The sequence below is a fragment of the Acanthaster planci genome, linkage group LG04 (genome assembly GCF_054643075.1).
Source record: "Acanthaster planci isolate LZ-2023a linkage group LG04, COTS_SCS, whole genome shotgun sequence".
Lineage (NCBI taxonomy): Eukaryota > Metazoa > Echinodermata > Asteroidea > Valvatida > Acanthasteridae > Acanthaster > Acanthaster planci.
The window spans coordinates 8,625,241-8,639,898 of record NC_141780.1 but is presented as its reverse complement, the minus strand read 5'-3'; the positions used below and the strand labels follow the sequence as shown (position 1 = coordinate 8,639,898).

Sequence of the window (14,658 nt, the reverse complement as noted above, 5' to 3'; positions counted from 1 at the left end):
CAAAAAAAAAACCAACGGAAGTGTTGACCCAGGTCGCGGTGCGGTTGTTCTTAGAAAATGCATGCGCACCCTGAACAGATAGTTATGTGAGGGAGGTGCGGTACGTGCGCCTGGGGACGAGGGCAGAATGCGATTGAGAAGTCCGGTTGGCATAGTGGTTCCACATGTAGATTGGGTTTTCAGCCCGTACTGGATTCTGTGGGTTTTCTCCAGGGGTTTTCCTTCTGCCTTTAAAACTGTAACTGCTTCTCATTGTGTCCTCTCCATGTGTGAAGATGTAGGTAGTTCGACCTTGGTTCGGCTCCCTGAGGAGCAAAATTTGCATGCCTTCGACTCACGTTGTAATCTGAGGGCCTCCCAGCGTGGATCCAGGGGGAGGGGTCAAACCCCCTCCCCTCGCTCTGGGGCCAAAATTTTAAAAAAGGAAAAAAATGGGAAGATAAATAATAACTGTACTCAATTTATGTTATGTTTCTGTGTATGTCAATTGCTGGATCTGCCCCTGCGTCCATGAAATCAGTGCAGATATGCACTGATCAGAGCTTTACCCTCATTATGATGATGATATAAATGAAGAAACTAACACTACAGAAATTCCGTCGGATGGGCCGGGGGGACGTCCTGGATAAGAATTTATCTTGTCTCCCTCTCAAAATATTCAGACAACACGAATTCATTTTCCAGCGTGAACGTGGATGCTTCTTTCTTTCTTTTCTTTTTTTGGAAAATCTTAACTATACGTTCACACATTTTGTTCCATACTTATCTCTGACTTAAGATTGTTATGATTTCGGTTGAATAATAATGCACCCCCCCCCTCTTGTTTGGCTCCTCTCTTCTGTTGCAGCTGGTTGGTTGTCTATAGTCCCAATGAATCTCTTGACGGGCAGCGGGAACCAGTGAGAGCATGACCGCAGTCCCAGCTGTTTGACCCCAGAATGCCGTAACTACTTTCAAAGCCAAATTGTGTCGACGGAATTGAATAGGAGGATATTACTCCGAGACTCACCTTGAATAATCATCCTCAATAGTGTTTTATCGACACATTGTGTCACTTTCACGGTTTTTATTATAGAAGGAAATGTTTTCATCAGTAAATCTTCGAAATGAGTTGTAAAGATCATGAGGGGTACAAAAAGAGTACTACTTAGTAGTCGCTCCTGTGTAGAATAATGCACGCCGTGACGAGGCCCTACGTACGTGTGCGGCTAGCTGGGCTAGAGTTAGCTAGATAGCTGAATGCGTAGTGTGTATGTTATGAATGCGATCGAGAAGACGCAGTCTGGGAAGTGTGTGGGTCATGTCCAGTTTATCAGGCATAGCAAAACACTGAATTTGCCGTAAGCGTGGCAACCACTGAGTGAATCTAACTATAAACTTCCTTTTTTCGTTGTGGAAACACTCTACATTTTTGCGTGGTAAATGGCAAAAAAATGATTGAGCCGGAGCCGTTTGTCCCACCACCGGAGGCTCCCGTCTTTGAGCCTACGGAGGAGGAATTCGCCGATCCACTAGGCTACATCGCTAAGATTCGCCCCATTGCTGAGAAGAGTGGCATTTGTAAAATCAGGCCTCCTTCGGTGAGACCAGTTTTTAAAGTGATTTTCCTCGGAAAGTGTGAAGTGTTATCTCATAGAAGTATTGTAAATTTTTCCGCATTTACTTCTTCTGTCTCACTGAGGGTTTTGTGACAAAATTTCTGTTTTGGTTTGGAAGCAATGAGAAAATATGTGAAGAGTTGACGGCGACAGAATTCACATTTCCTGACAAAAACACCGGGTTAGTGCCAGTGGATATGCAAACGTGTGCTGTGTGAATGAACTGTCCATTGTGTCCCAGATTGCGTTGCCCGAAAAGGCGTGTACCGAAGTTGTCGCAATTATAATTCATCTTTGTCAAAGGAAAACAAGACAGTCCACTGTCTTCAATTTCAGATAACTAGGCTTACATTAGCATGGTAACCAGGAAAAGAATTAGCCTATTGTGTTGCAAGGGTAACCGTCTGTGATAAAAATTTCAAATTCACAGTTCATTCTCTTTTCTTTTGACTGTGTGCAGGGTGTGCAAAATAAACATGAAGGCATAATTCTTCCAAACTGACATTCATGTAAATTGAGAACTACTAAATTGAAAAATATGGCATATCTTGTTAAATGTTGCATTCAAAGTACTAGTGATTACACATCATATAGGCCTACGTGCCATAAACGTGAGCCTGAATTTCATGATTTTCAATTTCTGTCAAATTCAATTTCAGAGTCCTATTTTGCACAGATATAAATACATATTATCCAGAAAGGTACGAAATCTTAACCTGCTTGACTAACCATCCCAAAATGTGAACGTGTTAGGTTGTACCTTGTATGGATGGCGCAGATTCACTTGAAACAGCCCCGTATCAAGTTAATTTCTCAACCTTTTTGGATACATGAAGTAGTGTGTCAAGTCTACTGCAAGCAACACACTTGTTTTGTCCCAAAATTAAACATTTTTTGTAGTTGCAAAAATTTATTTTTGCAGTCACTGATCACTATTGATTGTAAATAGATGAACATGAAGGATATGTGCATTACGTCCAACTTTTGTGGTTTTTGCCACTTTTATGACAAGCTTCATCTTGAGGTGTCATGAACGGTTATGAAAAATTCCATGGTTCTTATGTTAAATATATGGACATGCTTTCTGATTTTACTTTTGGAATAGCATTGTTATCTTGCCATTTTTGATTGTACATTGTGGAATTTTACATCTTGAGTTCCCAGCCTTTATAAATTTGTAATCAGAAATTTGACATTGTCTAACAAACACATGTGCATGTTGAAATTGTTAGTGCAGCGATAGTTTCAGTTTATTAAAACTAGAATTTGTACATTTTTCCCGACATATCTGTTGTCTGTCCAGTTTGTCAGGACAAGTATCGTGCCTGAAATAAGGGTCTGTAGACCTAAGTTATACCAGCATACTGTACAAGCGCAAGGAATAATTGTTAGAACACATTCTATTTTGCAATGAAACATTTTCCACTCAGTTGTTTACAGTGCTTGGTTACTTCCCTGGTGGAGAGTTACATGTAATTGTCTGCTATAAATATTATTTGAAATAGTCTAAGTCACAAAGTTATCATTTTAGATTATGCCAAATCTGTTTATTTATTGTATACTTTTGAATGGGTTGTTGCAAGACTGGTTTGGATGATTACAGGATTTGCCGCTTTTTCAAGAATTTTGTAGCAAGAGAAATACTGTAACTCACTCAATATCCCTGATTGCCTACGCTCACTGTGCCTCCACCCTGCTGAACCTAACAGAGTCCAGCAGCTAGAGCAAGAGGCCTTTTGTTAACAGCTCACATCAACAAAGTCACACAGAAAGAGCCCACTGTTGGACATTGTGAGGTTCATTATGGTTATGGATACATGTATTATTTTTCATGTCACACTCAGATGTACATGTATGTTCATCTGTATTGCATCATCCCCATTTGTACAGTTTTAAGTTATAACTTGTGCTCAAATAGTTTGCATCTGTGGTCTTCCAGTTTATTTTACTGGAACTCAACCAGGCGGAGGAGTAAAAAATTATGTGATTTCTCCCTGTAGTAAAGTTTGATTGCCAAAAGTGTGTGTAATGCCCATGGGTCATTTTTTTCCTGTCCATATAGAGGATTTTCATTCAGTCTTGATTTTTGACTGTCAGCGTTCAATTTAAACAGATGTGGTGCATGGGAAAACGTGCACTTTCAAAATTGCCAATAGAAATACAGCGAACACAGATAAGAAGGGCACTATAAGAAGGACAATATTAGGTCCCCAGTCTTTAATTTTCTTTGTTTTCCATTAGTGCTAATAAAAGGTAACCAGTGTGAGTCTGGAGCGTTAACACACATGGGCATGGTGACCTTTCCCTACTGATACAGCATTTTTTGTCCAAATTCAACTTAAAATATCTCAAGTTGGCAACGACAAATTTGTAATCCCTTCGATACAAACATGTTTTAGAACTTCAAATTTTTGTCTGTTGTAATGTCATTTTTTTGCACAGTCAATCAAATTTTTGCAATAGAAATTTTTCATTGGTGTTTTTATTCCATATGTGGCAGTGTTTAAGAAAAGCACCCATAACACGAAAACACTCATACAATTCGTTGCAGGCTGCTAGAACAGGCCTTGTGATTGTCAGATTGCGCAAGATTTGTGACATAATAGGCTGTCCAAATATGGTAATACTCCAGATCGATTATTACAAGTACCTTGTTACAATGTATATGAGTGTTATGCTCTACGCAGATTTGAAAATGTATGTGCCTCTGTGGACATGTACGCTTCCTGATATGCCTTTGCCCGTCATGTTACGTCATTGAAAATCCTCTATTACATCTGTTGTATAATTTTGTAAGTTTAGCACACATTCTTTAATTTCTATAAACTGAGGGATTTCCAAGAAGGGACTGTCAGTCCATTCACTGGAAACAAAATGTATATGATGCAGTGCATGTTTATGTTTGTAGCCTACTGGTAAGTCATGTACATATACATGTATACATGCATATGCAGTGCATATGGGGACCCTTTCACGGATACTTCACTGCATTGTAACTCCAGCTCCAAAGTTACCATCATTGTATGAACAGAGCACATTTTGGACTTCAATACTTGGCTGCACAGAAGTCCCAAGTTCATAAATTGGATAGGAGCTAGCGGAAAGCACATGTCCCAAGAGAATTTGCACATCTGATTGCAACAAATACGATTTTTAATATTCTGCAATGAAATTATGATGAAATAAAATGGTGTAGGCAGTATATGTACTTGTATGTTGATAGTAAATATTTCACTTGACCTTAGAAACTGGTATGTATAAGCTTGTAGATGTTTCCCAGAACACATACTTTTTGTGTCTCATTTCACTGAGCTGTGGATTGGATTCCTGAGTGCATATTTGCTGTAGTGCAGAAGGACAGGGCTCTTTCTGAATTCTATGGTGTGAAGGGCGAGACTGTCAGTGGTTCATAATGGCAGTATTGTGATGCTACACACATTAGATAATCTGTGACTGCATTGTTAGTGTGTGTCATTGTTAACATAAATAGCATGACCTATGCTCTGTAAACATTGTCTTCACTTGCATGTTAAAACTGAACATGTGCTACACATGTACACTGTACATGTACATGTAGGTGTTGTTTGCTGCATTGTACATGTATGTGTGCGTGTATGATGTACATGTGTGTACCTTTTCTGCCGCACCGTGCTCACTGGAAGCATTTTTCCAACTTGAAAGCGAACCCTACTATAAAGAACAAAATATATTGTGTTAGATAACCTTTTCCTACATCTTTCCTTATATAAATGAAGTTAACCACCTGGCCATAGTTCCTAATCACTATACCCTCCATATGATCAGCATAGAAGTTTCACTTTTACTCAAGTATCTTTATTTTTGGGGTGAAAGGTCATTGACAGATGATGAATAAGATCATGCATAATACATGTTCTTGTACCTTTAGCTAACATGATTTTACTGTCAAATGTAATTTGTTTAGAATCACTGCATCATATACAAATCCTTTTTCAATTTGGTGTAGCTTCAACAGTATGCAAGGATTCATGTACCTGTACAAAGTACATGTAAGTATGGTACATGTTCATGAACATAGTACATGTTCTTGCACAGAATCTGTGCATGGAGTACATGTACAAAGTACATGTAAGTGTGGTACATGTTCATGAACATGGTACATGTTCTTGCACAGAATCTGTGCGTGGAGTACATGTACAAAGTACATGTAAGTATGGTACATGTTCATGAACGTGGTACATGTTCATGCTCAGAATCTGTGCATGGAGTACATGTACAAAGTACATGTACATGTAAGTATGGTACATGTTCATGAACATGGTACATGTTCATGCTCAGAATCTGTGCATGGAGTACATGTACATGTGCAAAGTACATGTAAGTATGGTACATGTTCATGCACAGAATCTTTGCATGTACATGTAACACCCTGATGGTGAAACTGAAAATTACACGGGATAAGCTAGCAATTTAAAGAACTAAAGAACTGCAAAGAAACGTTCTCAAAATGAACCTTTTTACAATAACCGACAAGACCATTTTCTGAAATAAACATGAACAAATGGCGTAGGTTTCCTGTTGTAGAAAAAGTCAAAACATGGGCCATTGCAGAGCCCTTTATCGTTTTCAAAAATGCTCATTATGTATTAATAATATGCAAGTGACCCTGAAACATTCAGTGACACACAAGTAAACACAGCAAGCGGTGTGTACATGTACATACATGTACATGTAGATCTACTAACTATGCACACATGTACAATGTACCGGTACTATGGGCATAGGATGTGAGTGGGGTTTGGATTGCATGCTCAAAATACCATGTTCTTGTCCACTCCCTTGATAATGATTCAAGGTTCACTGGGTGATTCTTGTACATTTTTGTCATGATATTATTAACATACCCTAGTCTTGTGTAGTTCAAGTTGGAAATTATGGACAGGAATGCCCGGCTTGTAAAAAAGTTAAAAAAAAACAGGCCATAGGTTTCTGCGTGATAACACACTCATATTAAATTCTGCCAGAACCATTTCACATCTTTCGTGTGATCACTGATAAGACCAACAGAAGAAAGATACCCTGCTAAATGTAAATATGTCTTGTGTACATGCGCTATGTACATGTACCGTACATGGAGGCTTCATGCGCAAATGTGTGAAATATTTTGCACTGAAATCATGCTTCCTAGTGGCGTTTTATGGTGAGAAGAAATACAAAAGATGAAGGTAAATTTGCTAACTGCTATTCTGGGTCTTGAAAGACTGGGAAAAAAGTAACTGGCCATTTGGACAATTTGTCTTGAAGTTTTACTTGTCCGAAAACATAAAATACTTGTCCGGGGTACTGCAATCAGACATCTGTTAATATCAAGACCTTCTGTCAGTGAACTGTTGTCTTTCTTTCCAAATAAATGTGTTAAAAATTATTCCGACAAAATGATCTTAAAATCTGAGAAAACTCACAAATTTAATATGAATTTTTTTCTTTATTATAAGCTCATCAAAACAAAATCTCTCACTTCTCGTCCTCACTTTGGGTTAACCTGAATTGTACTTTTTGGTTTTAGGGTGGCCAGTCTATCTACAGAACCCTAAATGTTAAAATATAGTAAGCCTTTTTTGAGTACAGGTTTTTGCTTTTCATTTTTCTTTGTCAGTCAGTAGGCAAGCACATTGTGATATGTCTATTGACAAGTGCAATAGGCCGAAATGTATTGATGATGTTAGGCTTCCTTGTCACGCATGCTTTTCTGTGAACTCTCAAGAACATTATGAAGGCACAGTAAATAAAACATGGGGTAAACAGTATATGGGCATGTAACTAACTGGTCATGCCATGCTGTGTTAATGTGTACTTTCCTATGAAGCCAGTGAGGGCCCATGGTTCACTGATCACCATTGAAAAGCACATACTTAAACAAAGTGTGATGTCTTCAGCTTAGAGTTAATTGAGCAAGTGCTGTAATGGAGGATAGCCAGTATGATGTGACTATACTTCATTATATAGTGGAAAGTGAAGTATTCGTTCTGATTGTCCTGATCTGATTCGTTCATCTGATCACTTTTAACTTTTTAAAACAACTACATGTATTATACATGTCTGATGTAAATTAATGACTGATTACAAGTGATTATTCTGATATCTTTACATTTACCTCTGTATTGCAAACCTACATGTATAATCTAAGATTCCGTGTTTTCACAATACCTGCTGGCATCTGCAGAGAGCGTATTCTGGTCACATTATTTTCTTCAAGCAAACCAGCTCACAAACCTGAAACAACTTCACAGTGTACCGTACTGATACCTCGTATGCTGATATTCGGTATACGTATTTCCTGTATGCAGCTGTACACGTATTGCACATGTTGCAAGTATGATATGCATGATACATGTACTTCAGCTGAATTAGCATTCTTACTGGTTATTTTTTAATCTTTGATATTGAACTTAAGCGCTTCTGAGCTACTGTAGTGTCTGTAAACCAGAACTGATACGTATGTGAAAGCTATGCCTACTTGTACAACTGAATAAACAATTGATGGACCATCAGTCACATATCATGAATCATTCAGTATAATTAACAGCAATTGTTTCGCATTTATATTTCGCTCACACATACAAAAGTTTGGTGATATCAGTGAAATGGAAACACCGTACTGTCTTCTGTCAGATGACAAAATTCCTAAACTTTTAAGTGATGGTTACATTTTTAACAAAAAGAAACAGTTTTTCAAACAATTACAGGTTGAGCAAATTATAAGACTAAGGAATAATTTTAAGTTGGATTGTGAAAACTTGATGTCATGATTTTTATACTGCATTATCAAAAAAAAAAGATCAAGGACTTGTGCTCAAACAGATTTATGTAGGTGTTGTATTTTGAAGCCAATGATAAAAGCTTCTCATTCAGTGGAAAGAATTTTATTCAGTGCCAGATTGTATACTGTATTGCACTTACGTGTAGTTATGCATTGTGGAGTATTGTCCTATCATGAAGTTATGCTTAGTGCCATTGCACTTATAAACATTTATTTGCATTACTTTGTTCAAGGAAAAATTACACAATTCCAAGTCAGTATCAGATGCACGAAGGGCCCCATATTATTCATGTGGTTACAAATTATCCTTGAAGCTATGTGTTTTGATTAGATATCAAGTCACACAGCCCCTTTGTTATTAAATAAAGACATAAGAACAAGCAGTGTTAGCACCATCAAAGGATAAGAGTTTTGGATTTTAATTTATATTTCTTTTATGTATGGTACTGGGGTAGGTACAAATACATTAATGTATGAGAAAGATACATGTACATAATTGGATACATTCATGCTAAGCCTGTTCATGTGCATGTACTTGCAGAGGAACGCATGTAAGGCCAGGTTTTGTTGTACATGCAGTACAAAACTGAGTTTATGTACATGTACATGAAAAACAGCTTGCATGCATATATCTTAGTTTGTGTGTATGACATGCCTACTGTTTGTGTACATGCACTTGAGAATGGAGGAGGGCTGCTGTAGATTCTATCACCAGACTTTGATTACATGTACCACTGAATTGCTGTTAACGTTCAACACCATCTCCTGCTGGTGTGTCACAGTGGACTGCTAAAAACAGAAATGAGGAAGTTATTTGTTTTCTTTGCTAACTTTAGGACTGGCAACCCCCATTTGCTATTGATGTTGACACATTCAAGTTCACCCCTAGAATCCAGAGGTTGAATGAACTTGAGGTAAGTTTGGATGCAAGTTGATTGGAAGTCCAGATACTATATTTTTCCTCTTGTCGCGCCCCAATGTTTTTAAGTTGGATTAAAGTGATCAGTTTCACTGTCATGAGTTATAAACTTGTCCAAAAACAAATTACATAAAAATGAAAATTGACTGTTTTACTGCTTTATACGTGTATTTTAATATATGTAGTCTACATGTATTTGACGAGGGAAAGCATAAAGGGCATGTGGGCTTAGCTCTAGAAATTGTTGGTTTGGTTTGGTTCGGTCCAGGTTGGGTTGGGTCTCCAATCTGCATTGTGCATGTGTGATCAGGTCCCTTGAAATGTAACCCATTGTCTGATTGTTCAGGTACACCTACACACAAAAGTTTTTTATGCCTCTGGTTACCTGACTGACCCTGTTTTTTACAATAAAATCAAAAACTTCTTATATTGTAAAAAACAAAAGAACAAAATCTGTTCTCTTTTCAGTCTTTACAAAATGCCTCTCAACCTTTTCATGTCAAAAACCCTTGTTTCGATTCATTTGCCTATTTACATTCGTTAGTTTTGAGAAGAAACTTCCATTATTTTCCGAAGTTCCTTTAGTTGTTCACTATCGCAGTGATGAAACACATGCATACTAATGCTGAATGTAGTAAGCAGTGCTGTACTGGTTCCCACCATGCCACTTCTAAAATTGTCAAAGAAGGCATAATAAAAATGCGGTAACCAGCCTATGCATGTGACCGACCAAGTAGTGTTATTACACCACATACAGCACTAAAGTTGCTGGTTGGAAAACATGACTGAAGAATACTTGAGCAAGTTCATTCACAGAGCTTAATCTCCCATTTCTGTGTATGCATTTTCCATGTTTATGAATTTATTTATTTGAGAAATTGCCACTTGTGCTCAGAGCAAGTGTTTCCACAAAATATCCTGGCCTTATAGGTGTACTGTACTTTGGGGGGAATTTATTCAATCAGTTTTTATAAATGAGGTGCAGTGCTACTTGTCATAAGTGACAAGCTCTAAATGTTGTCGTTGCAGGCCAAGACTCGTATCAAGCTGAACTTCCTTGATCAGATTGCCAAGTATTGGGAGCTTCAGGTTGGTACAGTGACACAAATCTCTCAGGCATGAGCTATATTGGTTGTAGCAGCCGCAGGTTAATGACCACAAAATAGCCATAACCCCACGATTTTGCTCCTGTTCTTAATAGTGCACACTCCAAGGAGCACATAGCTCCAAGGAACATGCTTGGTCGTATTGAGTGGTTTGTGCATGATACATTGCAAAAGAGAAAAATGTGCACACAAATGTCAATGCAGACCACCCCTCACAATTGATGCCAAACGTTGTGAGTTTCTACATGTACTCTGCTCAAAAAAGTTAAGGACCACTTTTTATTTTGTGTATACTTACTATTATGTGAGATATTTTACTGCTGAAAATGTGCATTTGATGTTTTGAAACATTTTAAATTTTGAGAACAGCATCTAAATATACGTTGGGTAAGGGCAAACCCGTTATATATAATTAACAGCATCTAGACAAAACAAAAAAATGAAAGAACTAGGCCCCACTCTTTGCTTGGAAAAGATTACAAGTTAAGAAAAAAATGGTCCTTAACTTTTTTTGAATAGTGTTTGTGCTGAACTTGGTATCTTTCCTCAAGGGAAAAGAGTGTATTGCACAAATGTGTCAACAAACTCGCTGAACTTGGTAACATATGGTACATGAGAAACACATTGAGGTATCCCTAAACCAAGCCACTTGTATGTGTCTATAATACATAACTTTAAGCTTTAAATTGCTTTTAAAACTGGTGTACTGTATTGACTCTGTATTGACTCTGTCTACAGGGTTGCCGTTTAAGAATTCCCAACTGTTATGGCAAATCACTAGATCTGTACAATTTGTATAAGGTAAGACTTAGTAAAATAGCAAGCTTATTGCCAAAAAATGTATTTGGACAAGACAATGCAAATTTTTCAAAGAGCCGAGTAGCAATTCTTGAACATACATTAGTATGTTATGAAAGATACAGTTACTCGAAAAGCAGTTACAGAAGACATCTGTTTGCTTTGTCATACAAGGGATTTCCAAATGTTCCTACAATTTCACTTTTAAAAAAGGACAATGTGAAGTTTGATTTCTTTTGTAAAGGTTCCACTCTAAAAGTAAGGCTGTTGTGTGAGCTATTGAAAGAGTGGAATTATTTTATTTTTATACAAACCTTCAAAATGCACCATTGTGTCTCAGATAAACTTATTTTCAAATGGTACTTTACTGCCTTATGGTTTTTTGCTAATGTATTTACATATTCATGAGCAAAACTGTGATGTCATCCCAGGAAGAAAGCCTGTGTGTTGCATTTATTTGCACACAAAAATGTCCTGCATTTTTGTAGAGTTTGCTGGACTAAATTTCTCTTCTTTGCTAATTCATAGTTTGTGCATAGCAATAAGTGAGCACCAATCCCTTTCTAAGTAATGTTTTCAGTAAATAATTACTGGGTTCACAGTTTTAACAGAAAAAAACTATGCAATGCACTTTGCCTTCCCTGGGATGACATCACAGCAGCAGCACCCTCGGTTGTCCAGAAAAGCATAGCTATTTTAAGTGTTTAAAAAGGTGCCCTTTTCGGTGCATTAAACCAAATAGGAGAATAAAAGTTTTTTCATATGTCAAAGAAGAGTACAAAGTTGCAGAAAAATTGTACCTGAAAAAATTTCATTGTGGCTACACTTAAAAGAATGCGTGTTGCCACAAATTGTTGGAGTAGAACATAAGTACCAAGTTTTAGATTTACAGCACAATATGTCATTTCAGTAGTCAGACTCTATGCTTGGTAAGCAGAGAAAATGTGTGTGATTTAATACTGGCTGTCGCATTGTAAGGTGTGCCAGACATCACACACCAAGAAGGATAAATTGTAGCATTATTAGCTTTGTGAGCTATGGATGTGGTATGATTCATTTGACATTTAATTTTTACAGCATTGTCTTCTGTGTCTGTCCTATCAAGTCTTTGTGGCTTTCTTTGCCATTTACAGGTTGTGCACGATGAAGGTGGATTTGAGACATGCGTTCGAGAAAGGAAATGGAGCAAAGTTGCTGTAAAGGTACGTCTGTTATCCAGGATTTCTTTACTCTTCTGCTTCCTTGATTCCAGGGTGTTGAAAGTAGTTAGTCACTACCTTTGAATAGATAACTGTTACAACCATGCTTGAATGAATACTGTCTTGGGCATGTTTAGGCATAGCAGCAATAGTCACTATGGCTTGGTCTTACACCTTGGAGCCCTGAATAACGTAATAGAGAGTTGGATTTTAATTTGTTTACCACATATGTTGAATTCTCAACAGATGGGTTATGCTTCAAAGGCAGTTGGTTCACAGTTGATGAAGCATTATGAGCGTATTTTGTGGCCATACGACATCTTCCAAGCAGGAGCTACTCTGGATGCCCCATTGGTAAGGCATCTTTGTGGCAGGAACTTCAATGTACAACTGTTGTAAGCTACATGTACCAGCATGATACAGTGGATAATACCAAGATCATAGTTGATGTTCAGCATCATACATACAGGGCCCTAATTTCGACTTTTGGGGGGCACTGTCATTTTGGCCTCTAGAAATGGGATGTGTTAAGAGGCACAGCAGCCAATTACGGGTACAACACGAACATTTCTACAAAGGAAAGGCTCTGAGGCCAAGGTGTAAAATAGTCTGCAAAATGAGTTACAAAACTGGAAAAACAAAACATCGTGTTTTATTTGCTTGAACTATTGTATTTAAATATTTAATAAACCATGACAAAACAGTATACTTCAGGAAGGAACGGGCACATTTTCTGACAGGATTTCTTAATCTAGAGAATATTAATTCATAAAAAAGAATTCCAGTGAATTAAACCATAGATCAAACAAAGAGGACATGTTTTCTTTCAAGTTTGACGCATCTTTTTCGACTGCACAGTGTGAGCTTACCAACCAAATCCCCCTGCACTGTAAAGTTGACCAACCCATTACATCGCAGAATAATCAGTTACGCACATGTAGTTGAGTCTGCTGCATGCCTGTATATGCAGTTCCAAACTAGGGGGACAAAAGACCTAGCCGTACTTGTGGAGGCCCATTTCAGACACAGCCTAAGCCCATGTACGCATGTTCCAACCGGGTTGCTGCACATTATGCTGGGCTAGGCTGGCTGGCCCCACGCACCCGTACGTGCCTGCAGCCAATAATCTTCCTCCGAATGTCAAGCTGCAGAATGAAAAACATGTCTATTTATATATTGTAAATGACACCAATTGCAGCACAGACAAGCCTCATCACCCTGTACGTCACTGTGGCATGGCGCACCAGGTTTGGAAGCTCAGTTGTCCTTGTCCCCCCCCCCCCCGGTGTCAAGAAGATCATGTACCGGTAGACTGCAACATGAAATACATTCACGTGAATATGAAGTCAGAAACTTAAGGGAAATAAAAGGGTATTTTTTTCAGGGGCACCACTGTCGGGAAGAATGGGGCACACAGCCAGCTTTGACCGTGGACAAAATGGAAAGTTTCAGGGCACCGCGGCCAAATGTAAGAGCACCAACCGCCATGGCGGTAGTGGCCGTGGTGAAATTTCAATGCTCTACATAGACATATGAGCTTGACCTGTTGATGTAGAGATGTATTTTGAACTTCTGAGAGGTACAGTGCACATAAGAAGTGGGACAATAGACACAGGACAAAAACTCATTGTCCTACATACCAAGCTGAAATATCAATTTTGAAAAAAAAGAGCTGCATTCTCACAGCTTGTTTTGTTGACTTGGAACGAAACGGATTATTCTTTTCTTAGAAGCAGATTTGCTTTTCTTGGCATTCTGTGTAATATGTCAAAATTAATCCTAATGTCAGGGCATGCTCCATTTAATTAGCTTTCTTTATAGAATAAATAGCTGATAGGAAACCATAACTCATTCTTTCCTCTTTCAGGTACTTCCTGAGGGGGATTCTAAGGATAAGGACTATGTTCCCCATGGTATCGTTTCTCGTCAGGCAGTCAAACCTGCTTCTGGAGCTGGCTACAGTAGAAGAGTCAAACGCCAAGCACCAGAAGTAAGGCGGATATAAGGGGTGCACTGTCCTGGATGCAGCCATCATTTCTTAGTTCATATTTCTGTTTGCCTTACCCCCTTTGATTCATTTAGCTCCACAGTTTTTTTGACAAAGTGCATTATTTGGATTATAAACACAATTTTGTATGGATATGCCTGGCAAAGGTTTTAGAAACACTGAGGCAGGGTATCATGTCAAGGATGCATTTGGCTTGGGTTTCTTTCATTGAAATTGCACTGTATTGGTTAC

General features: G+C 38.2%; 1 protein-coding gene across 5 annotated transcripts in view; it reads left to right on the top strand.

The window, feature by feature from the left end:
* The first annotated feature begins 1,224 nt into the window (after positions 1–1,224).
* The window catches only part of kdm5a (lysine demethylase 5A), a 38,498-nt gene continuing 25,064 nt past the window's right edge, over positions 1,225–14,658 (top strand). For 2 of the 5 annotated variants that reach the window (XM_087135613.1, XM_087135612.1), the window contains exons 1-8: positions 1,227–1,580; positions 9,234–9,311; positions 10,346–10,405; positions 11,161–11,223; positions 12,354–12,422; positions 12,666–12,773; positions 13,804–13,887; positions 14,287–14,409. In XM_087135613.1, coding sequence (XP_086991739.1) covers positions 1,434–1,580; positions 9,234–9,311; positions 10,346–10,405; positions 11,161–11,223; positions 12,354–12,422; positions 12,666–12,773; positions 13,804–13,887; positions 14,287–14,409 — 732 coding nt within the window. In that variant the 5' untranslated portion in view covers positions 1,227–1,433. Of the gene's footprint in view, positions 1,581–9,233; positions 9,312–10,345; positions 10,406–11,160; positions 11,224–12,353; positions 12,423–12,665; positions 12,774–13,803; positions 13,888–14,286; positions 14,410–14,658 lie in introns of all 5 variants that reach the window. The other 3 variants (XM_087135615.1, XM_087135614.1, XM_022226949.2) reach the window with 3 other exon arrangements.